The 23492-nt window shown below is 50.7% G+C and overlaps 2 protein-coding genes across 31 annotated transcripts in view; one reads left to right on the top strand and one right to left on the bottom strand.

Moving 5' to 3' along the window:
* Positions 1–4437, top strand: part of KIF13B (kinesin family member 13B) — a 190548-nt gene extending 186111 nt beyond the window's left edge. For 2 of the 3 annotated variants that reach the window (XM_021942839.2, XM_031669932.1), the window contains 2 exons: positions 1846–2542; positions 3389–4437. In XM_021942839.2, coding sequence (XP_021798531.2) covers positions 1846–2542; positions 3389–3651 — 960 coding nt within the window. In that variant the 3' untranslated portion in view covers positions 3652–4437. The remainder of the gene's footprint in view (positions 1–1845; positions 2543–3388) is intronic. The other variant, XM_031669931.1, reaches the window with a different exon arrangement.
* Positions 4438–9504: 5067 nt separating this feature from the next.
* HMBOX1 (homeobox containing 1) overlaps positions 9505–23492 on the bottom strand; it is a 175349-nt gene continuing 161361 nt past the window's right edge. For 25 of the 28 annotated variants that reach the window (XM_031669939.1, XM_031669940.1, XM_021942830.2 and 22 more), the window contains 2 exons: positions 17886–23335; positions 9505–17391 (listed from right to left, as the gene is read on the bottom strand). Coding sequence is in view for 11 of the 28 variants with exons in the window: in XM_021942820.2 (XP_021798512.1) it covers positions 23198–23335 (138 nt within the window). In the remaining 17 variants the exon portion in view is untranslated. Of the gene's footprint in view, positions 17392–17885; positions 23336–23492 lie in introns of those variants that run through there. The other 3 variants (XM_021942835.2, XM_021942837.2, XM_021942838.2) reach the window with 1 other exon arrangement.

The following is a 23492-nucleotide window of genomic DNA, read 5'->3' as shown; positions in this document are numbered from 1 at the left end:
ATACTTGCAAATCTGAGGCATGCAGCTGGCCTCATCCTGGGACAGCCTGACCTGGCCGGCCCTTAGCGCCAGGTGCTGAAGTGACAGTGGCTGGCCTCACGCCGGGTGGGGGCAGGGAACAGAAGCCATCAGGACCCTGGTTACCATTCAGATTCCCAGCTCTCGTAGTTTTGCGTGTTCTTCCCTGCTAGGTCAGTGATATTAAAACTAAAATAGAATAAATAAAAAACATGGACAATGTGCAAAGGAAAAATGATTGAAGGATTGCCTAATCTTTTAGAGTATTTATGCTGGTGACAGTTATTGATCTATTGGATTGAGTAAATTTTGCAGCCTAGAGATTCATCACAAAAATGGGCTGTTAATCTCAAGAGGTGCCGTTAATTTCACACCCTGAAAGTGTGGCTGGTGGGGAAAAGAGGGCCCTTGGAAACGGGAATATAAATGACAGTTCCTGGGAAAACGCATGATTTATCAAGCTGCTGAGGTAAGCCAAGTAACTGTAAGAGACTTATAGATCTCAGCCGCTTCCCCGTTCAAATAAATCCTGTATTTCAAATGGAAAATGACCATTCCTGTAATATAAATAATTTTTCCGTAAATATCGGAAAACATATTTCTTCTGGATAGCAGTGCTCTCCACCCCACCAATCTCATTCCCTGTTCCCGTCTTCTCCTTTTCTTCGGTCACTGTGAACAGGAATAGAAAGATGATCTGGCAGCTTCTTCACATGGTTTCCGTTATAGACGAAAGAATACCCCAGAAACAGTAGGATTGGGGCAAGCGGTGGCTGCTATCCCCCATGAGATGTGGGCATTGCATGTGTGTGTGTGTCCTCTGCCTGGGTGACTCAGACAGAGTGACCGACATGAGGAGAGCAGCTGGCCTCACTTGGTGGCTTCTCCCTGGGGGCTGCTTCCTGGCCTCTCTCCAGGGTCCGAGGCCCCCCCAGCCCCTGACATGGCACCTGCTTTCCATAGCAGCCAGAATAGCAGCCTTGGAGAGAAAGGGCCACGGCCCACAGGGAGCCTTTGTCTCCCTCCTCGTCTGCCTCTTCATCCCCCTCCTCGCCTGTCTCCTCACCCCTCTGCCGCCTTGCCCAGGATGCCCAGCCAGGCTGCAGGCCTGTGGCTCCTTGTTGGTGCCTGAGCTGGCCAGGCTGTGCTGAGCATGCTCCAGTCCTCCAGTGAGATCATTGTTTAGGTTTTGCCGGAGAAAACAGTGCTCCTCTGGCCACTTTAGTGACTCAGTCTCTTCGTGAGGTCAGGGGTGGGCAGGGCCTTTGTCTCCATGGGAGGAAAGCTCTCGCCCTAGCAGAGTTTTGGTGTGCACCTACTGTGTGCTGCCCTCTGTGGCAAGGGGTCTTGGTCTTAGTAGCATGCTGGCCCTGCATGGCAGGCGCTGGATTCTATTCTGTATGAAAGGTAAAAAGTAGATGGGGCAGGGACTGTGGCCATGGTCAGTGTTCTTGATCCTGGGCACACAGCACAGGGCCTGCAGAGTGCACCGTCGGCCCCTCAACCTTTGTCACTTTGGAAGCCAGGGCCACGCAGCCCTAAGTGGCAGAACCAGTGTGGGAACCAGGCCTGGCCGGGTCCCAGCCATGCTCTTTTATTTATTTATTTATTTATTTATTTTGTGGGGATGGGGTTTCACTATGTGGCCCAGGCTGTTCTTGAACTCCTGGGCTCAAGTGATCTTCCGCCTTGCCCTCCATAAGCACTGGGGTTACAGGCTGAGCCAGTGCCCCTGACCTTATGCTCTTTTCCAAGTCATCGCTGCCTGTTTGGATTGTGTTGGGAAGTTTTCTGTTCTCAGCCCCTGCTTCCCCTGTCCCGCTGCAGGCTCAGCCAGAGATGGGCGCTGACGTGCTGGTGCAGACGATGGGGGCCCCAGCCTTGAAGATCTGCGACAAACCCGCCAAAGTGCCTTCCCCACCGCCTGTCATAGCTGTCACAGCGGTCACCCCGGCCCCAGAGGCACAGGACGGGCCCCCCAGCCCCCTGAGTGAAGCCTCTAGCGGCTACTTCTCCCACAGCGTCTCCACCGCGACCCTGTCGGACGCCCTGGGCCCAGGCCTGGACGCTGCGGCCCCGCCCGGCTCCATGCCCACCGCCCCTGAGGCCGAGCCCCAGGCGCCCATCAGCCGCCCCCCGCCGCCCACGGCCGCCTCTGCCGAGGAGCCCCCTGGCCCCCAGCAGCTCGTGAGCCCCGGCCAGGAGCGCCCGGACCTCGAGGCCCCGGCGCCCGGCTCCCCCTTCCGCATCCGGAGGGTGCGGGCCTCGGAGCTGCGCTCCTTCTCGCGCATGCTGGCCGGGGACCCCGGCTGCTCCCCAGGGGCTGAGGGGGACGCGTCGGCCACGGGCGCTGGGGGGCAGGCCCTGGCCTCTGATTCCGAGGAAGCTGAGGAGGTCCCAGAGTGGCTCCGAGAGGGCGAGTTCGTCACCGTGGGCGCCCACAAAACAGGTGTGGTGAGATACGTGGGGCCCGCTGACTTCCAGGAGGGCACGTGGGTCGGCGTGGAGCTCGACCTGCCCTCAGGTGGGTACCGGGCACTCCGGGCTCCAGGGCGGTGCCGGGGGTCGGGGGAGGCAGGAGCGTGGCCGACCTGAGAGGGGACAGGGTCCAGGCAGGAGAGGAGGAGCTGGGAGGCAGCGGATTGGCTGAAGCTGCAGGAGTGGCTGGGCCTGCGGGGGTGAAGCTGGGGGCAGGGCTAGTCCCTGGAGATGGCGTGGAAGATTCCTGATGATTTTGGCTACAAAGATGCTGTACCCATCCCCCCTATTGCCATGGCTGCCCCTGCTCCTTTTGTTCTGGTCTCCCCCGCCCTTGGCTCTCCCTGGACTCTGCTTTCTCATCCTTCACCTTAGAGCATCTCTGCTTTGCCCTTGGAGGAGGCTCTTCCTCACCCCATCCGGACACATCTCGCTGGCCTCTGACTCGCCGTCATTTGGCAGTTTTGCCAGTTTCCACTTCATAGATTCAGCAAAAGAACCATTCTCCCGCCACCCAGCCCAGGCCTGGGTCCAGATGGAGAAGGGTCTGTTCCCCCACGGATCGGACCAGCTGTGCCTTAGTGGCTGACCTGTACCTGCGTTTCCGCAAGGCACTCCCCAGGGCCTGTCACCTCCTACCTGAAGCTGCAGGATGGGCTGTGCATCCTTGGTCACCACTGTTCACTGTCGTGGGAGGCGGTCACTCCGTGCCCTGGCCACATTCACTTAGCCAGTCCCTGCCAGACAATGGCCAGTGTCTGAGTGCTGACTGTGCAGGGCCTGTGCCAGGGGGATGGCAGTGTGGGCACATGGCCTCTGCAGAGGTGAGGGAGGTGTAGGGGGGAGTCTGCAGCTGGGCTGCCCTCCATGTCACCCTCTCCTTCCCCCACAGGTAAGAATGACGGTTCCATCGGCGGGAAGCAGTACTTCAGGTGTAACCCCGGCTACGGGCTGCTGGTCAGGCCCAACCGGGTCCGCAGAGCCACGGGCCCTGTGCGGCGGCGCAGCACAGGGCTCCGGCTGGGTGTCTCAGAGGCCCGCCGGAGCGCCACTCTCTCAGGCTCCGCCACCAACCTGGCCTCGCTGACAGCTGCCCTGGCCAAGGCCGACAGGAGCCACAAGAACCCTGAGAACCGGAAATCCTGGGCCAACTGAGCTGCTGCCTCAGGGCGAACTCTTCTTGGGGTGCCCAGCCCCTTTTGAGCCCTGCCAGTGACAGCCCTGGGGAGCCAGGAGCCTGGTGGCCTCTTCCCCAGGGGCGGGGCAATGAATGCTTTTTGCACGACACAGAGCTGGTGACCTCCCTGGGCTTCTGGAAGCTTTGTTTCTTCTCTACCTGGGGAAAGTGAGGGCCTCAGCTATACCTCCTCAAGTGGATGGAAGGTTCTGGGTGCCCGCAAGGGCTGGGGGATGCTAGGACTGAGGCCCTGGGTGGTGCAGCACCTGGCCATCTTGCTGTGTGCCTGTGCCTGGGGCCTTATGTTGCTCTTTCTATCATTTCCATTCTGGTGGCCCCACTAATGTCTTAACCTAAACCATAGTTGTAACCAGTGCCTTTCCTCCCCACTGGAGGGCAAGACCCCCCGCCACCCTGGATGTCCTGGCTCACTCCTCAAGCCCCCCAGCCTCCCACCCTGGTCCCAGGTTCCTGCAAGTGCCTCTGGGGACCCCCCAGCCTCCCACCCTGGTCCCAGGTTCCACAAGTGCCTCTGGAGGGCCCTGGGCTCTGGCAGATGGCTCTGGTGCCCCAGGCGGGGGCCGAGGGCCTGAGCCCCCTATCCCTCCTCTGCCAGGGTTTCTTAGTGATTTCTTTGTGGGTGTTTTGGCATCTTTACACCTGGAAAGTCTCTTATGTTTGCCGTTTATTCCCTTCACAGAAGGCTTGGAATGTATTTATTTATATTTATTTTTTCAAAATCCGAAATCATTTGCGAGCCGCAATCGTCGTCTGCCTGTGTATGGGGGCCCAGGGCCTGCCTTGCACGTTGCGGCCTCTCTGGCCATTGCAGAGCTGCTGGCCTCCTGCCCGGGTGGAGGGTCCTGGGGGCAGCAGAGGATAAAGCCCCCTCCTCACGTCACTCTATTGCGGATCCACAGTGGCCTTACTCTTAACTTGGATGAAAGCAAAAACCTGGGAGAATGATGTGCTTCTGTAGTCGGTGACAAAGGAAGAGGCATTGCTACTTTATTTGGTGCACTTTTGGTTTCTAGGAAGGTCTTTGGATCATTTTAACTTCTTGGCAACTCCCAGACCCTGAGAGTGTAGGGCTGGGACTTGGCGGCTGGGCGGGTACAGGGAGTGTGCCTGGTTTGTCTCCGGACCCTGGCAGCAGCTGCGCCCCCAGGCCCACTGTGCATGGTGCGGGCGACACAGCCGGAAGCTTCCAGGGTGGCCTCCACCTCCTTGCTGGGGCACTTCTGCTCCTGGAGCCTTTGGTGGCAGGTTTGTGGGGTGGCGGTTAGTGTCTGTGTGTGGAAGGCCACCAATCTAGGGACAGGAGCCCTGGGTCAGGATTCATACAGCCACTCTTGGAGCTGGTTTCTAGTTCTCATGTTTAGACAACACCTAGAAAGCGCTGTGGAAGACTCGTTCTCCAGGGTCTTGAAGCCTCCAACGGAGTGGCCTCTATGGTGGGCCTGTCCCAGCCCTGGCTGCGAGGACAGGTTGTCTTTTTCTCCCCAGTTGCTGTGAGGGACACGAAGGCCGAGGCCGGACTGGCAGAGGGCCTGGCCCCTGCGGGGAGGCACTCCCTGCAGGGCTCTCCCTGTTCTTAGCCAGAGTTTCGAGGGAACCCTGTGGCACCTGTCCCTGGATGAAGAGCTGTCACCTCTGCCTTGCCCTTTAACTCAACCCGCTTCCCAGCACAGCAGCTTTCTTTTTAAAACCCGTTTCACTGAGAAGTTGGTTTCTGGGTCTGCTGGTGTCACTGTGGCCTGGGTGAGAGGCCGGCACTGCTGTTGCCCTGAGGGGGGAGCCCCTGGGCCGTGTAGTGGGGACGCTCTGGGAATGGCGGTTGGGCAGTGTGGGTGGGACCTGGAACTTCGTGGTGGCTGAGCCATCCACCCAGCAGTGGCCTCCTGTGGCACTGTCTCGGGAAAGTCCTGGGGGACGGGTGTGCTGTGCTTTTTACCATCGGTTTGACTCACAGTGGAGTAGAACGAGCCAGAGTTCCTGAGTGGAGCAGGTGGACCTGGGCCCAGGCCCTGTTCACTCTTGCTTCTCGGTGCAGACTAATGTCAGCTTGTGGCTGGGAAAGAGGGACGTGCAGCGCCGTGGTCGCTAAGGCATTGAGCCCCGCCAACCCGGGCCAGCGATGGCAGGAGGTGCGGTCTCAAGAGTGGCGGGCCGGCCGGGCGCGGTGGCTCAAGCCTGTAATCCCAGCACTTTGGGAGGCCGAGATGGGCGGATCACGAGGTCAGGAGATCGAGACCATCCTGGCTAACACGGTGAAACCCCGTCTCTACTAAGAAATACAAAAAATAGCCGGGCGAGGTGGCGGGCGCCTGTAGTCCCAGCTACTCGGGAGGCTGAGGCCGGAGAATGGCGTGAACCCGGGAGGCGGAGCTTGCAGTGAGCTGAGATCCGGCCACTGCACTCCAGCCTGGGCTACAGAGCCAGACTCCGTCTCAAAAAAAAAAGAGTGGCGGGCCAGGACGGGCTGGCCTCCGTCTTCTAGTCTGCACTTCTTGCCTCCCTGACCAGCAGACTCTCCTCCCAAGAATGCCTGCCCGCCTACCCGCCTTAGGACTCCTGAAGCGCTCCTGGAAGGCCCCAGGAGTGGCACCTTAGTGCGGGTTGGCCCGCAGATGGCACCCGAGGTCGGGAAGGGCAGTAACCGCACACACGGTGCTGTCAGAGATGGGGATGGGAGATGCTTCTGGGGGCTCTGCCTCCCCACTGCGTGCCTAGAACGTCCCTGGCCCTGCCCCGCCACTTCCCTTGGGCCCTTGTGAAGGACGGAGGCTCCAGGGTGAGAAGGCTCACTTCTGCCCAGGGCCCTGTGTCCGGCAGCAGAGGGGACGGGGGCAGGCGTGTGACTGGAGTCCCGGGTGCTCAGGCCTGACCAGAGGGAGTGGGAGGGCGGAGCTGAGGAGGGGACGGTGTTTCTGGTCCCACCAAGGTGGGCCTTGTGTGTTCAATAAGAGAACGGAGCTGGGACGGTGACCGGTGGAGGTGTTTAGATCCCCCCGTTACTTCCTAGCATTTTCTCCTCTTGCCTTAAAAGTTCCCTGTATGTGAAACAGGAAGTCCTGAGTGTGTGTGTGTGGCTGTGTGCACGCACACAAGACGGGAGTGACCCTGTGCTTCCTGCCCAAGATACTGACCCATTGAACCCCAAAGCATCTTTCTCCGCAGAGTCCGCGGTGCCTTCCTGGTGGGCTGCTGACACTAATGGTGTTGGGGGGTCTTAGAACAGCTTCTCTATGTGTGGATTCGTGTAAATGCGAGGAGTTCACATATAAAGAAGTGACTTTGATTTGGGATTATATTGATTTGGTACACAGTAAATGGGAGTTTAAAAAATCCAAAGACTGCAATGACTTGTAAAGACTCTAATGATTTGTATCATGTAATGAACTAAACCACCTGTAATTTTGTACCATATATGTCTTTCCATCAAATGACCGACAGCTTCTCAATAAAGCCAGATGATTTCTCACCTGCATCACGTCTGAGGTCACTCTTGTTGCTTCTCCTTCCCCTGACCCCAACATAGGGTTTTGGGGCTCCTGGCAGGCCATCCTGTCATGGCGTAGCCTTGTTCTCAGCAAAGGTGGTGGTGGGGCTTTTCCAGACGGAGACTGGGAGGAGGAGGATCAGGGAACAGCAGCAGGCCATGCTCGCCTCTCCAGCCCATGGACTCCAGAGGCCAAACTCTTCATGATTTGGACCAAAGAGCCCAGGGAGGCCTCCTGGTTCCGAGTCATCTTTCCTTGTTTGGACTTCAGCCCCTTACAGAAGCCAGGAACTACGGAAACTTTCTGGGGCCCTTCGACCCCAGGTAAGTGGTGCTACTGGGAGACAGGTGACCTGGTAAGGGCTGTCCTTGGCTCTCAGGCATGACTCCACTGTCTGCCGTGACCTTCGTGTTAGTCCCCACGCTGGACCTCCCCTTTCCCTCCAACTGGGGTGAGAGGACTTCTTTCCCCGCTGCAGAGGTGGGCAGCCTCTGGCAGGGCTTCTGTAACAAGGGGTTTTGGGAAGTGGGGGATCATGGTTGCGGGGCTGACACTGGTGTTGCCGGGCCCTGCTCGCCAATGAGGCCTGCATTCTGCAACCACCCTGCCCAGCTGTGCCGTGTGGGCCTAGAACGGTACTGAGGATGCTGGGCCCAGCCTTTGAGTCGGGGAAGGTGACTTCGCTCCCTTCTGTTCGCCAGTGGATTCCCACTCAGCCACAGGGCCCCAGCCCAGTACCAGTGAGGGATGCCCGCAGCCAGTACACATTCCCACAAGGACACAGAGGCACTTGTGGCCCTGTGTAAAGCTTTTCTTGCTGTGCCAGCGAATCAGTTGGCCCTTGGATATGAAATACACTTGCAAGTGGAGGGCTCAGCCACTCCGAGGGCCGACGAGAGCTGTCCATCAGCCAGCACAGCCAGGCAGGGCTGGGTTACATTCCCCAGTGTAGAAGAATGCTCGGAGACAAGCGCTGCTGAATAATGACAGAAATTTGGCAGCAGGAGATGCCCTGCTCTGAATGAGGCAGGAATCTGAACGTAAAATTGATACAGCGCCTAGAGTGGATCTTACTTTTCAAGCTGCTACTCTCTTGCAACTCAATGAGATGTCTTTTGTTTGCCTAAGGCTGTGTGTATTTTTCAGAGTTGCCCAGACCCTGAGATGGGCTCTAATGGATGTCACGCCCAGTTCATTCCTTCCACTCACTGTTAGTCGCTTAACTAACATTCACATGCTTACCCTGTGCCTGTCCTCATGGAGAGGACAGAAGCAAGCTTTCCTGATGGGTGCCATGGTAGGGCGGCCCTGGTGCACCCAGGAGGGCCTGGGGGGTTGAGGGAGTTGGCCCTCGAGTGCTCTGAGGACACAGGGCAGTCGGGAGATATCTGGGCTATGCGGTGCGCATGGAGAAGGGTTGGGTGGGCTGTGGGAAGGAAGGTTCACCAGCGCTTCTGCTTAAGCAGAAATAGCAATCCCGGGCCAAGAAAGGGGAACACGGGTGGGGATGTCGTCAGAGCTGGCCCCTGTCCTCACCCCCCAACCCCGAACCCCTCCCTGCCTCTACTTGGCAACTTCAACAGGGTTTGGGGCAGCTGAAAATTTGGCATCATCTTTTCTCATGATGCTTGTGAAGAAGAAAAGACACACCCTTTGTGTCTTAGGTTTCCTCTGAGAAGGGAGAGGGAAGCCAGGGCACCTTGTCCTTGAGTCCTGCTTAAGAATTTGATGCCAACCAATGGAAGCCTTTAGAGAAAACCAATAATGAAGGCTTGGCTTTATTTACTGTGTTTTTTATTTACTGCTGAAGGTGCAGCCCCAACAGAGACAGAGCTCTTTTAAGAAAATGAGGCTCAGGGCGTGGCCTGGAATGGAAGAGAAAAGCTGCATGGACTTCAGCCGCTTGGCGTAAGTCAGAGGCTGCACTCCTAGTTCGGGGAGAGCTGCTAGGATCCTGACGGTTTTAGGGGCGGCCAGATCTTCATGTGATCGTGTAGCTTGAAGATGGTGGGGAAAAGGCAGGCCGGGTGGGCATGTGCCATACTGAGGGTGCAGTCGGGGGACTCCCAGAAGGCACAGCCTCTCCTGGTGTCATCCAGACACGTGCCGAACGCAGGCTGGAGGATCAGGGAGTGGGATGTGCACAGGGGCTTTCCTGGCTCGGTGTTGCCCTCTTACCCAGGTGGTGTGCAGCAGTCTGCGTGAGCCTTTCCCAGTCATTTTAAATGCACAAAAGGACCAATGTTCAAAATGGAACACTTCCATCTCTTTGTTTGGGTCGGTCACTTCCCAAATAATCACTTTGATCCAAAGAAATCCCAGCCAGTCTGTATTCAGTTATACATTTTATTCTCTAATAGGTACAATACTAAAATAAACACAAATTAAAAAAAAGTTTTATTAAAACAAAACTGTACAAAAAAGCAGTATACTACATTTTAATTACAGAACAGTCTACTGTCCAAAAGGCACTAATCCAGAATAGGAGATACAATGATACAGGACTCATTTGAACTATTTTATTCAATACAATAGAGCGCTTGTTTCTTTGACCATTTACATCTAGAAACAAGGGCTTTTTGCTACAGCCATTACACATTGTTATAAATATGAGTCCTACGGGTGGAGGTGCAGTATCGCTCTCCCTAGAGGAGGTTCCCATTAGAGGGACCACCGTGGAGCTCAGAGGCGGATGGCAGCAGTGGGTGGGGCCTGGGACCTGCCACATGGTTGGCCCGTCAGCCCCTGGGCACCCGGAGCTTGTCTTTCAGCCTGGCCTCTGGTGGTTGGTTTCTGGCCATTACTGGCAGCCACTTTCACCCCCTCTTGTGTTTTAGCACCGGCAAAGTGGGTTCTGAGAAGCTCCAGGTAACTGGGGCTGGAGGTGTGGGGGATGAAGCATCAGCAGCGGGGAGGCATTGTGGTAACCTGATCTGAAGAAAGGCAGCAACTACTCAGAAGAGGGAGACGAAGCCCAGGGACAGCCGATGAGCCGGGCTACAGCCAGGCAGAGCCACCTGCTGCTTTCTGGGCAAACTTCTGGCCCCAAAATATGAGGGGCTGTTCCAAAGTTCAGAGACATCCTGTGTCCTTTCCTGGTGGATCCAGAAAAGTGACATCGGATCATCTTTTGTCTTGGAAGTTGATTTTTACGAGTGGGATTTTGCTTCCCAGAGGGAAGTCAAAATACAGTGACCAGCCTGAAGTGGGGGAGCCCTTTCCCTCCCTCAGTCCCACCTCAGGACCACGAGTGGCTCCAGGTCCCAGGTCCCACCACACCGTGTAGGGGAGCTGAACTCTGTTGGCTTACCTGTCTGTGTTTGGTGGCCAAGACAACTCTAAGCCCCATGTTTATTCTTTAATGGCCTCTGGACCTCAGGAAGAGAGATACTGCAGCTTTCCAAACAGTGTCATACACATATAAGACAAAGACAGGCATCTGATGTTAACAAAAATAAGTAACAAAGAAATAGGATTAAACCAAATCTCTTCTCACAGCATCCTATACTACATCCTCCTTCTGCTTAGCAGAAAATTGTACGTACACAAAAATACAAATACACAATTTTGTAGAACAGTCTGATTTTAATATATTTATATATATTTATATTTATACGAGTGGCAGGTTAGTTCATTATATAGAGCTTTTTGCACTTTTGGCTCATACGCAACAAGGCTTATAAATTCAGCTTCAGCTTTCATTCAGGTTTTATAGCTTTTGAACAATTGTTTTCACATTTAAAGCAGCATCCAATTTGCACTAGGAGTTTGTGGTGATTATAGGAAAGACAGGGTCAGGAGGTTATCGAAGGGGCAGGGCGGGGGAGATACATTCCAGTGTGTGTGGTGATGGACGGAGGATGCCGTGGGACAGAGCTTACCATGATGACCCCTTGAGGTAGACTGAACACCTTACAGCAGACTCAGACACAGGTGTGACTCACCCTCAGGGACACATGGTGTACAAGATGGACAGGGACTAGAGGAGACGCCAAGGGGAAACACGAAGACTAAGACACACAGCAGCCGAGGCAGGGAGGAGCGCGCTGCCCCCACGCCCATGTGGCAGGGATCCCGCATGGCCCATCTTAGAAACTCAACTCATTTGGTGGATGCAAAACACTTCAGGCAATCCCAAGGCATCTGCTCCGGGGTATCCGACGAGATTACAGCCGTTAAGCTTGCTTTCCATTTCATAACTTGCTGTGCAGCTAGTTACCACCCCCATGCTGAAGAGTAAAGCAAAGGTGCCGCGGTTCGGCAGTGGAATCCACCCCCAGCACTCTGCTCGCGCTGGAGCTTTCAAGTCCGGTTACGTGAGAACAGACTAGGACTCTCTTGCTGCCTCTAATGGCATTTCACTGTCGCCCTACCCAGTGCTCTGCACTCTCACTTACATTCATCTCTTCCCTAGACAATTACAACTAGGGTAATCAACAAGCACTTGGTAGAACCTGCAAAAATAGCATCTGGAGAACTGAGGAATGACGCACTGCCAAGGGCCTGGTTTGGTTTACATGCTACAGAAAAGCCTCATTCTCGTGATCACCACAGCACTGTTCCCCCATTCGATCACCTTTGTCAGCCTGCCTTCCCTTCTCTATCAGGTCATAATTCCACTGGCAAGTTTGCCCATGTGTCAAATATGAATACCCAGTGTTTTGGGTCATTACATTGTCTGAACAAAAATGCTGGATTATTAATGAAAATAAAGTGCCTGGGTATGGATTGTTCCATTTTGCAAAACCTTTTAATGCACCAACAAATCATCTGAGCGCTGCTTAGTGATGTGATTTGAACAGAGTGCAGTCACAAAATAATCTGTCGTACACCCATCACAGAATAAAGGCCCCATATTTAGATCAGACTTAAATTATTTTTTAAAAAAGAAACAAATACACTCACACTCATTTCCAAAGACACACTTTGGATCTGAATGCCCGACTGCTGGTTTTCCCAAGCCCTCGTGAGCAGACATCCCGACCCCTCTAGTCTAGGAAGAGAGGGCTCGCAAAGGCAGCTGGGGTTCCAGTGGCTCATGCTGGCAGCTGAGTCAGGCTCATGAGCTAGGATGATTCGACGCTTTGCCCTCTTGGATGTGGACACACTTCCAACTCCTACCAAAGCCAGAGCTGGAATGCTGCTGTGAGGCTGTCTTGCTCTCCTGTCTTCTTAGTGGCTACTGAGATTTCCCTAAGCAGACTTAAATTCTCTATGAACCAAGACCAAAACCACATAAACAGAAACAGCCCTAAAGAAACAAACGCTGGAAAACAGTGATGAAGCCAGCCTGCTGTGGCTGTGAAGCGATCTCCCCCGCTAGTTTGTCCCTGCCTTGTTCTGCCTGCAGAACGCCAGGGACACTGGAGAGGGGCAGCCGCCCAGTGCCCACCCTCAAGGGCCAGTGCAGGGTGGGGAGGGATGGGGACAGGGCACAGGCCGACTCTCTGGCAGGTTCCAGAGGTCTGTAACTTGCTTAGGCACTTAAAAAACATAAACAAAAATTTATCCTTGAAAGGTACTGCATACCCAATGTGACCATGGCCGTGGAAGGCAGGGCGAGCCCGGGCTGGGGGGAGGTCATAGAAGGCTGTGGGCTCTTCCAGGGGAGGCAATGATGACGCACTTGGCGTCTCTCGGCAAGGGGAGTGTCCTGCCTTGCAGCCAGGGTGTGTCTGACGACACCAGTGCTGTGATGGCTTAGGGGCCAGGGACTTGGCCCAGCAGAGGCCTTCCCATGACCGTGTTCTACAGCCCCCTGGAGAAGTGGCTAGAAGAGGCAGGGGTGGGGAGGCTCCCAGGGTCTATCCAGATGCCCGCCATGGGTCGGGGAGGCACAGGCTGCACACGCTTTCTAGAGTCAACATGAGGCAACTACTAGGAAAAGAGGAGGCCCTTCTGAGTGTTCCGACAAAACTGAGGAGCAGTCAGGGGACGCCCTGCCCAAGCTCCCAGTGCTTTGAAAGAAAAGCTCCACTCCCCACCTCCAGAACTTTGGTTTTGGTTTCAGGGTGCCCGTTTTCAGAGATGCAGTATTAAGGGGATCACCGATTCTAACATAATGAAATGTGGTTTTCAAGGCATACAACAATGCTGCCTGAAAGCAGCCACCGCTGAACACACGTCTTCATGCAGCCCACTCTTCTAACTCTGTGCCTGCCCCCCGTGAATCTGGTTTAAGAACAAGAGTTCAATGGAACACACCAGAGTGGCTGCTGCTCACATTAGTATGACACTGATGTCATTCTGTGTCCAGCTTAATACCTCCAGCAAATGATGAGGTGGAAAAGTGACTCTCACGAGTTTATGCTGGGATCTTAGTTCCAGTAATGGAAGGAAAGGAGAGGTTTCTGTGCTCAAAGGAAGCCAGAAAACATGACTGAAATTTAGACTTAGCCCGAAGTGACAGGAAGTTGAAAAAGTCCTAAAGGGAAGAAAGAATAAACCTTGAAACACAAATTCTGTGACTTGTCACTGCCACAGACACTGGTTTGTGAGAGCCATGAGTTCCTTCCTAGGGAGGAATCAAACTACTCCCATTCCAAAATCCCAATGGCACCCCAGCCACCACCAGATGCAAAATCTGGACCGATAACAAAATGCAAGGCACATACACCTTTTCTCTTTCAAATTAAGGAGGCTTTTTGGGGATTGGAGGTTGGATAATAACGTAACTATGTACCTATTACAGGTACATAGGATCCAGGGAGACTCTCACAAGGACCAGTCCACAGCTGTGGCTTTGCTTCTGAGATGGTTCCAAGATGCCCACAACAGGGCAGAGCAGATCAGAAGAGAGAGACCATGAGAGAGCCAACCCCTAGAGGACCACTTATGTTTGATGGAAAAGAGGTAGACAGGTGGAGAAGGGAAGAAACGTGGAACTTTAGTTAGCCGAGTCCTCAGGTCAGCCTGGCACCCATGTCCCTTGTTCAATGTCCCTAACAACAGTCACCGCAGTTCCACGTGAAATGTGACAGGACAGGAACCAGACCTCTACCTCAAAGGAGCTCGTGCTTCAGCTGGATTCTGACTTCTAGAAAGTTCTTACGCTGAGCCCAAATCAAGGTATGTCTTTGCAGTCAGGACCCATGAGGAGCCAGGGAGGCCTGAGGCAGAGCAGACACTGATCTAATTCCAGAATCCCAGACCCTCGGGTTCTAGAGAGAAGGAGGGGCCAGCTAGGCAAGATGCTCCTGAACACAGCAGGAGCCCCGAAGGAACGACCAGGGAAGTGCTACAAGAGCTGAAGAGAGAAGACGGGAAGCGCAAGAAGGTTTCCTGGTCTCTGCCTTTGCTAACTGCAGGCAAGGGGTGCTGGAGTTCAAGTTCCCCTCAGCCACACAGGCTTCCCACCCTGTCAACCACTGCGGCGCCTCCCTGCACTCCTGTCCTCACCACTGACCAAGGAGGAAGACTCTGGAGAGGCTGTAGCATCCAGACCCTCACGGAGGGAGTTCAGCTCACAGAGGTGGGGGTGATGCCACAGTGCGCCTGGGGGTACCTGGCACTGCTGCGTGAGAAAACAAACCAGGTTAGTGTTCAGAGGGCAGACTGTCCTATGCGGTCTGTTGTTTGAAGATGAATGTCCTACTGAAATGAAAGAAACGAGGGGAGACTTGCCTTGACGTGGGCGAGGGGACTTGCTTGGTGTTGGGTCATGAGGCAGCACACATGTCCAGCACGACGCCCCGCACACAGTACGTGCTCAGAAAACATGGGCTGTATTGACTTTGGGGTGCTTGGGAGACCTGTGCGTTTGTCTCTGTCATACTATGATTTACAGTGGTGGCATCTTTAGTTTCCTACAAGAACAAAACCCACATATTTCATGGGTAAGCACTGCCTCGATTTTCACTGATTTTGGTAAGCTGAGTTGTGATGGAAAGGGGTGGGGGCTGCTGATAAAGGAATATATGGTTGGGGTTTTCTGAAGCACCAGAGTGGCCTGCAGAAGCATTTGGGAAGGGAGGTGTCTCTCCAACTTCGGTTCTTTTGAAGTAGCACCATCCCTGAGGCAGCACCTCTAATACCTTGATCCCTAAGATAGGGGCTCCATTAGAAGGTTTTAACTGTGGTGGTGTTTTGAGTGTAGGTGGATCATCAGAATGTTCTGCTGACGATTTTAATGCATGTCTCACAAATCATAGAATTAGACCCATCCAGTCAGTTCTTACCATCTCTAATCTTAAGATGGATTCTAAATTCTAATGGAGATAGTCATCTTTTAGCAGGTGGGAAAATAGGAAAAGGAATGCTCTACTCTTTGGGGTCGTAAATCTGTAATCATTCCAATTGTCATAAAGATAGGATCCCAAAGAAAACAGTTTCAACAACTGCATGCATGGATCTTGAATGCAGGTGTGCAAGGACTGGGTGGGAATGAGGTTGCTTTCAGGGCCTATAAGAGGAGGAATACTGAAGGAATACTACACATTTTTTTGTAGGTATTTTGCGGGGAATGAAAAGATAAGATTCCCAAGGCCTAAGAGCCTTTCCCTAAATTCTCTAGGTGTGTGTATTTTCAGGGAAGAGGAAAATTTTAAATCAGTAGCCTACTTCAGCATTCTCATGAAACTGATTTGCAACTAGCATTTCAACTAGGTTAGGATTCCTTTTGGTATATGGAGGGGGAAAGATCTGTACAAAGAGAAGCAGCAAAATATGAAAAAAGGCCAGAGTTGTACTCTCCCCAGTGGCTAGCCAAACCAACCCTGGAGTGTCCAGACCTGGAAAAGAAAAGGCTCATGGTCCCAGGCTCACCCAGCACAAGTGTGAGCCTCTTGGGCATGGAACAGCTTGCAAAAGGCCATTTGGCACTATGTCTGGTGCTGGTATCCTTGTAGACGCATTCTTGATCATATAATTGAATACAGACCTCTGCAAGTGATGGGGGAAAAAAAACAAAGCCACATTCTAGGGAAAGGTGAGTGGGTGACTCAGCAGCTCCTGTCCAGTGTGACACTTCCGGAGAAAAGTAGGGGACCATGGTCAGGGACTGTGTATGGCATCAAGCCCACATGATGTCCCGTGCGACAGGGAGCACGGAAGAGACAGGAGGAAGAGTGGGAGGGAGAGAACATGAACTTGAGTGCCAGGGAGATGCTCACACTGGCACAGCGGAACAGTGGGGAAGACTCAGGGCAACAGCGCCGGTGGGAGGGGGCACCTGCCAAGGGGTGTGAGAGGAGCGCAGACACATGTGTCCCATGCTCCAGTAGCTTTAGAATGTCATGAATAGTACTCCATTCATGCCCCCACGTGTTTAAAGCCTGTGTTAGTTATGTGTGTCCTGTCATGTTGTCTGAGTCTTAGGATTCAATGAGGAAACCTTGATTCAATTTTCTGTAAACTTCTGTTTGGGAAATGCTTTCTGATAGTGACATCAATGGAAATATCAAGCAACCAAGGGAAATCTGAAGATCCCAGAGAGCCCAGCAAGCAGCAGTGTCCTCGAGTTAGGCAAGCAAGGGCCCTGAGCTGGCCAGACCATGGGCTGGAACGCACTAGAGGCTGGTCAGAGGGGCTCCTTCTGGGGTCCCGACTGTCGTTTCTGCCAGAGGTGGAGCAAGTTGGAACTGGATGTTGAATGAAGTTTCAAAGAACTTAGAAGTCAAATGGGGAACAATAATCAAAGGCTTCCATTTTGAAGCTGAAACAACTCCAAATTCTGCTGTTTCACTTAGGGGAGAACAGAAGCACCATGTCATTATTTTAGTTTACAGAGCTGCTGTTCCAAATGTTCTTGGGAGCATTAGTGCTAAGAGGGAACAGGGGATGGGAGCGCTGCCATTTCCAATCACATAAAGGACAGAAATTCTTTTAATTATGACCATGCCAATCTACATCCTGCTAAAACAGCTAATTACATGTCAGGAGGACACTCAGTCATTCAGAACAATTGCCATTATATTTTTATATATTCATTCTATGCCACCCCCCTCAATTACCATGGTTACAATTTGAAAAGATTCAGTCCAACCTTCATTTGATCACAGCACACCAATGTGAATTTGAGAGTTAATTATGGCTATACAGAGCCACTCTTACTTAAAAGAAGAGAAAATGAAAATGGAGTCGAGGGAGCCGGCACCCCAAGACTTCTCAAGTGGGAGCCGGGTTGTGCATGCCCACGCCGGCCGCACCAACCAACTGGAGGGCAGCCGAGCAGGCACGGACACAGCTGTCCAGACTGGGGCCGACCAACCTGCAAACCTGCCACGTGAAAGGAGTGTCAGGAGAGGAGAAAGGCACGGCTCCCCTTCAGCTGCATCCCTCTGGATGCGGTTATGGGGCTGGCTGATGAGACAGACAATGGGTGTGGCATGTGGGTAGTAAACTGTCTCATGGTGTAAAAATGCTTGTCACATTTCATGTGAACAGAATCACCTAGAAAGTTCTGCCACAAATGTCATAGGAAGAACGACAACAAAGAGGTTCAGTGCTCCGCATGCCTGTAATCCCGAGGCATCTATGTCACTGAGATAAGAATGGGCAGCCAGCAAATCTTCCCTCCCTCCCCTCATGTATCTCTTCCCGTCTTGATTTAAAACAAAGCCAGTGTTAGAGGAGACTGGAGTTTTCAGATTGCTGGCTTGCTTTTTGCTGCCATTTCTATTCCTCATCAAGAAAGAATAATACAGCTAATACTGAAACTTTCAATTTACGAACTTCCAGGTTTGAAAATACATAGATATGAACAAAGTTACCTTTCAGAGATGAGTGACTCAACTGTTGGCTCTGCAAGATCACAAGACAGTAGCTTATCACTTTCAGTTTATAGGTGGAATTGAGGGACAGCCTTTCCAAACACAACCTGTATGTGAGAGGAGTTTCTGTAATCAGAAAACAGAATGTTGGCTTGTATCTGAGAAGCCTTTCCTATCACCTTAGTATGATAGTTCTCTGGAGAGCTGTAAGGAAATCTTTCTTTTAAAGTGGTGGTCATCTTTGAAACCAAGCATGCTTAAGGAAGTAGAGCACATTACAGGAAAAGAAAGGCCCTCTGCTCTGACCGCACACCACCATAACATCCTGACAGATGACCTGGCATGGACAGCTGCCTTTCCAGGAAAATATTCCACTCTCATCAGGGAACACTGGACTGGATAACTTAGGTATTCCTAGGCGAAGTAAGTCAGACAATATGGAAATGAATAAATAAAAAGAGGGCTTTCAGGGCACGCAGCTCAGTTTGCCAAATTCAACATGGCTGACAACTGATCCCCAAATCCCGAGTAAACACCCTTGCTATGTAATGAGCACAAGCAAAAAAAAACCAAAAGGAATGCCTTATATGTGTCATTCCCACCCCTGCCCCAGGACATCCCCCGACCCCATCCCACACTCCCCAAAGATACCACCAGCAGGAGCTGGGCAATGTGCCCAACTTTCACTTGGGAAATCTTGACAAATCAATCCGGCTCAGTAAAGCTATAAATGGATTTGGCTGGTCTCAATGCAGCCCCAATGAATACAGTAGTAAAACATTACTAATAATCACAACAAAATGATAAAATCTATCATCTCTCTGACATGATTCAGATCACAGAGATTAACACAGAAACCAATGCACAATGGTGAGGGCCAGGGTTCTTCAATGTAGTGTGCTATTGAGCACAGGATCATCAACAAGAAAAATTACTGCCTAAGAATCTGTTGGGACACACTGGGGAGAAAATACTCTGGTTGTTCCCTGAACAACAAAAGACAAAAAACAATTTTAAAAGGCAGAGCCACAAATTAAATGGGAAGACTGCTTCTAACCAAACCCTCTGAAGACCAGAGAGTAAAGACTTAAGACTTCACATTTTTAGGAAGAGGAAGGGAGGGAGGGTAGGTGGGAGAACATCTGTGGGAAAGGGATCATTTCCACTGTTGAGGGCAAAGATGATGAGGCTGTTCAGTGGAATATGTAGCTGGTCAAGACAGGGAGGAGTGTTTGTGTTAAGAGATGGACCACATCCAGCTACTTTTCCCTGCTGTCACAAGATTAGAAAATTCCAGCAAAGAAGTCAGCTTAAGGCCTTGTCAGAGGGAAACAGAAGAGGAGCTATTCACAGACAGGATGAGGCTGGAGACTCCTGATTCAATGAGTCTGTTTATACTTGGTGCCTGATGGTTGATATCCAAGGGAGAAGTTTCTAAAGTCAACATTTCTTAAAGACAAACGTTAAACAGGCAGAAAGGAAATAACTATATTGGTCAATTCTTCAGTCATCTCCTTTGAGGTAAAATATATCTGGATACACGGACCTAACACAGGTGGTGATCACTGAACGGGCTGCCACCATCAATCTACCAAGAACTAGAGAACTGGATGTGCACACTTCTGCATTAATGATTTTCCTCCTCTCTGCCTCAGGTTCCTTCTTCCTGTGATGGGCCATGGGAATGTGAATATGGGGGTGGGGTGGGAGGACTGCCCTTGTGAGTGACAGGGATGGGGACTGTCCAGAGTCATAGGTGGGTGGAAGGCAACTACATTTATTAACCACTTAAAGAACTGTGATTTTGATTGTGAAGAAAATTGCTGTAAGGGCACTCCAACATTACTGGCTTTGCTGAAACAAATCAAAACATCTATTTGGGACTGAATAGCACTGAAGGGCTCAGATAAGAATGCAGTGTGTTGCCCTCCCAGCCTTCATCTGCTGTTAGGGTTATCAACAGATGGGCAGAGATCTCATCAAGATGGCCCATTTTAAAAGGTCCCTGTGTCAGTGTTTTTAAAGTTTGGAAAGTTTACCCATCTGACCATAGTAATTCAATTAAGGTGTCTTTAAAGAAATAAATTATATGAATACCTGTTGGCAAGTTCCCCCACATCCCACTTCAAAAGACTTTTGAAAGTCTGCCTCGACAGGAACAGCCCCTGCAGGAGTCTCCTGGGACCTGAAGGAGAGAGTGAAGTACAACCCGGGTCGGGCGGGGGGCAGGGCGAGGGGAGCAGAACAACCAAGAAGCACACAGTGTGAGTTTTTAGAGCCTGGCTGCTTTCCCTTCAGTAATAAGGAAGTTTAGGGTTTCTAGTTTAATTCCGCCACTAAAACCTGAAAAAGCTTAAGAGAGAAATATACTACCTAAAGACACTAGAAATATAACAGTAGCAGTGCCACACACCATTATAAGAACCAAGGTGGCCTGGACAAGATGGCAGAATTGAACTTGGTGACAAACAGAAAACTAACAGGTTTAAATCTACGCCCAGAGGAAGTAAATTCTCACTCTTGGTGAAAAAGCAAAAGTGACATGTAAGGCAGTGGGTCTTCAGAGCAGCCAGCGGTCTTCTCCAATGACAAGAATAGCTGTGGGTGGAAGATGCCTTCCTCCTGCTCCCACTGAGCTCTCCAGGACATTCTCCTGCAGTGGCAGAAATATTCTTTCAGTTTCACCACATTGCCATATAGGGTCTGGTACTGCCCTTCATGGATGCGAACTTGCCTTTATTCTCTGAAGCTTTTTTCCTCCCGTAAAGGTGTTAAAACAATGAAACCTTTGAGTACATCTATGACAATCTTTGTAGTTCTTTAGAAACTGCAGCTGTCTTAACAGTTTGAGTCTGTTCCTTTAAAAAGACTAGCAAGTACAAATGATACTAGCAATCCCATGATAAAGAAGCTATCAATTATAATAATCTCCTTACAATCAATCATGAATGTGGCTTGTCAGAGTGGATATTTCTCTGTCTCCTTGTATTTTGATTCAACTGGGAATAAGCAGTCAAAATTCCACAAAAATGGAAATATGTTACATTTCCTTTAAGCAAAATAAAAGGAAAGCAAGAGAACACAATCTCCTAATTGAAATAAAAAGTCAGATAAACCAAGAAAGAATATGAGTTGGCCGCGGGGGGGAGGCTCATTCCTGAGAATAACAAATGCTACTCTTGAATTTGTTGGTTCAAGTAATACAGTAAAACAGAAGAGACGGCTCCACTTTACTTCAATGCTTGGAAGCTGAAAAAAGTACATATATTTTTTCCCCCTGAAATCCATGGACAACAGCAGGACCAGGCCCTGCATATAGCTCTTTAAAGTCACATATATAAGGTGGCACTTTCATGCCCTCTCGAAGACTTTCCTCACACTCACATAAGCAGGATTAACAGATAAGGAAATGACGCAGTCAGCGTGTGCCTTAAGTGGAAGGAGACCAGTTGGAAACTGGTGGATATTCAGTATCTCCTGAATGAGAAAGAAAATTGAGGAAGGCCATTGAATACATTTGGTGGAGGAGGATGGGTGAAGAGGTAAGGAAACGGCACCTTCCTTTTATCTTAGAAATTGTTTTCAGGTAATGGACAAAAAGAAGCCCTGCTTAACAGCCAGCCCCACATGCCCCTTTAAACAAGGCTTCATTATACATAGGAGAGATGGAGCAAGGCAGAAACCACAGCAGTTGTGCCTCTTTCAGACGCACCCTGTGCTGCTACATTGAAGGCTCTTTCCTCTTACCCACAGTGACAGTGTGTCATTTAATCGGGATGCCAAGAGATCATTTTCATACAAGGCCAGCAGATGTAATTTTCTTTGATGCATGAATAGTTCATCATTTTGCTACTAGATGACAAGGTGATCACAGGGTGACTTTATAACGCAAGTTCACTGTTTGGTATTTTGAGTTCTCAAAATGAAAAAAAGATTTATCAAATATAAATATCTTTAAAAAGTAACAAAAGTGCTACATATGTGATCAAGGAAAAAAATTCCATTAGTTACTGCCGCTTAAAGTAGATTAAACTTTACAAATATTACCACATCCATTATCAATATGGCTTCCAATTATTAAATAAATTGCCTGTAGCAATACAGCTTTTCACACCTCTCCAAGGACAGAGTAAAGAGAACAGCAAAGCAGTCCCATCGTGTTCTCGTACAGCCACAATGTGAGTAGGAAACGTCCCCTGCTTTTCTCTGCTCCTGTCTGGGCAAGTGTCTGCGTCTGTGACAGGCAGCACAACCCCACTATGAAGTCCTCTAGCGACCTCTCAGATTGAGGGGGCTTCCGTTTAATGGATACAAACACTGCAAGTTTTTTCACTCATTTTTGACCTTAGCTCCATCCTTGAAAGACTTTTTTGGTAGCAGGGAAAGGGGACACTGACAGGAGGCAAAGCAACTTCCACGATGACCTCCAAAACTTTTCCAGGCAGGCACTGCTAACTGTGCCGCGGAATGTACAGTGGTTCTGAAAACTGGACTTAGCATCCATTAGACATTCAGCTCATGTTTTTTTCCAATGCTCTCAAGCTGGGCCTTTTTTTTTTTTTTTTTTTTTATGACGTTTGGTTTTTGTCTTTGTTTTTAATCATGGTCCCAAAGGCAGAAGGCAGTATTTTATCTACTAAGTCACACAGCTTGTGAGAGGAAAGGATGTCTGTGTCAGGCATGTTAACTTCAAACAAAATCTGAGATCGACTTTTTCCATTGACATTCTTAGCACAGCACCCAAAGAAGTATAATCTAGCCACAGTGTGGCTATAATGAGGCACGGCTTATTGCAGCTGGAAATCAATTATCCTCACACTGAGGTGGGGATTCTAGTGTTCCTTTGACTCTGTGGATACTCCCCAAATGGTGTCTGTCATTCCTGTGCCACGACCTCAGCTTGCATCCTATCAGTCTTGGGGAAGGAAAAGGGGGTACAGACTAGTGTTACAAGAATCTAAAGGTACCCAAGATTTTACACATAGCCTAATATTTCAGAACTGAGGGCTATCTAAATACCTGGAAGCACTTTCTTGGAATGCTAAGACGGAGCAGCAAGATTTTCTAGCCTCACGGGCTGGGAGAGGGAAGTTTGGTTGGTTGGTTGGTTATTATTTACTGGGAATTAATACTGAGAGAGTATATGCAAAGGCTGAGGGCACCATGCCATCTTCACAGAACAAGACCCTAACGGCTACCTGACATACAAGAAACTGCAAGTTATACTGTAAGAACACATGTTAAGGACCGAGGAAAGTCTGCTAAGGTGCTACGTCTAAACTAAGTTAACTTGTCGTGTTTAACCTCCCTGATCAGTCATCATCCAGGGCCTCTGTCTTGATTTCGTTGGCTCCTTGTCGGGCCAATGCCAAGATAGTGTGGTTGACTGCTGCCATTTCCACAGCTAATGAGATGGGGTCTTGGTGGTCACTATGGCTCGTACTGTCATCCTAGATGTGCAGAAATAAGAAATGTTATTAGTGGATTGGAAGAATTCTTCAGTCACAGAAAGACATGCTGGGGCAAGGGGAGGCAGAACATTCGTGGGAGGAAACTGGGGGAGGGGCTCATGATAGAATAGAGGTAAACTGTATTTAAGTAGACACT

The sequence above is a fragment of the Papio anubis genome, chromosome 8 (assembly GCF_008728515.1).
Source record: "Papio anubis isolate 15944 chromosome 8, Panubis1.0, whole genome shotgun sequence".
Classification (NCBI taxonomy): Eukaryota; Metazoa; Chordata; class Mammalia; order Primates; family Cercopithecidae; genus Papio; species Papio anubis.
Note: the sequence above shows the minus strand (reverse complement) of the source record. Positions and strands in the feature narration are given on the sequence as shown.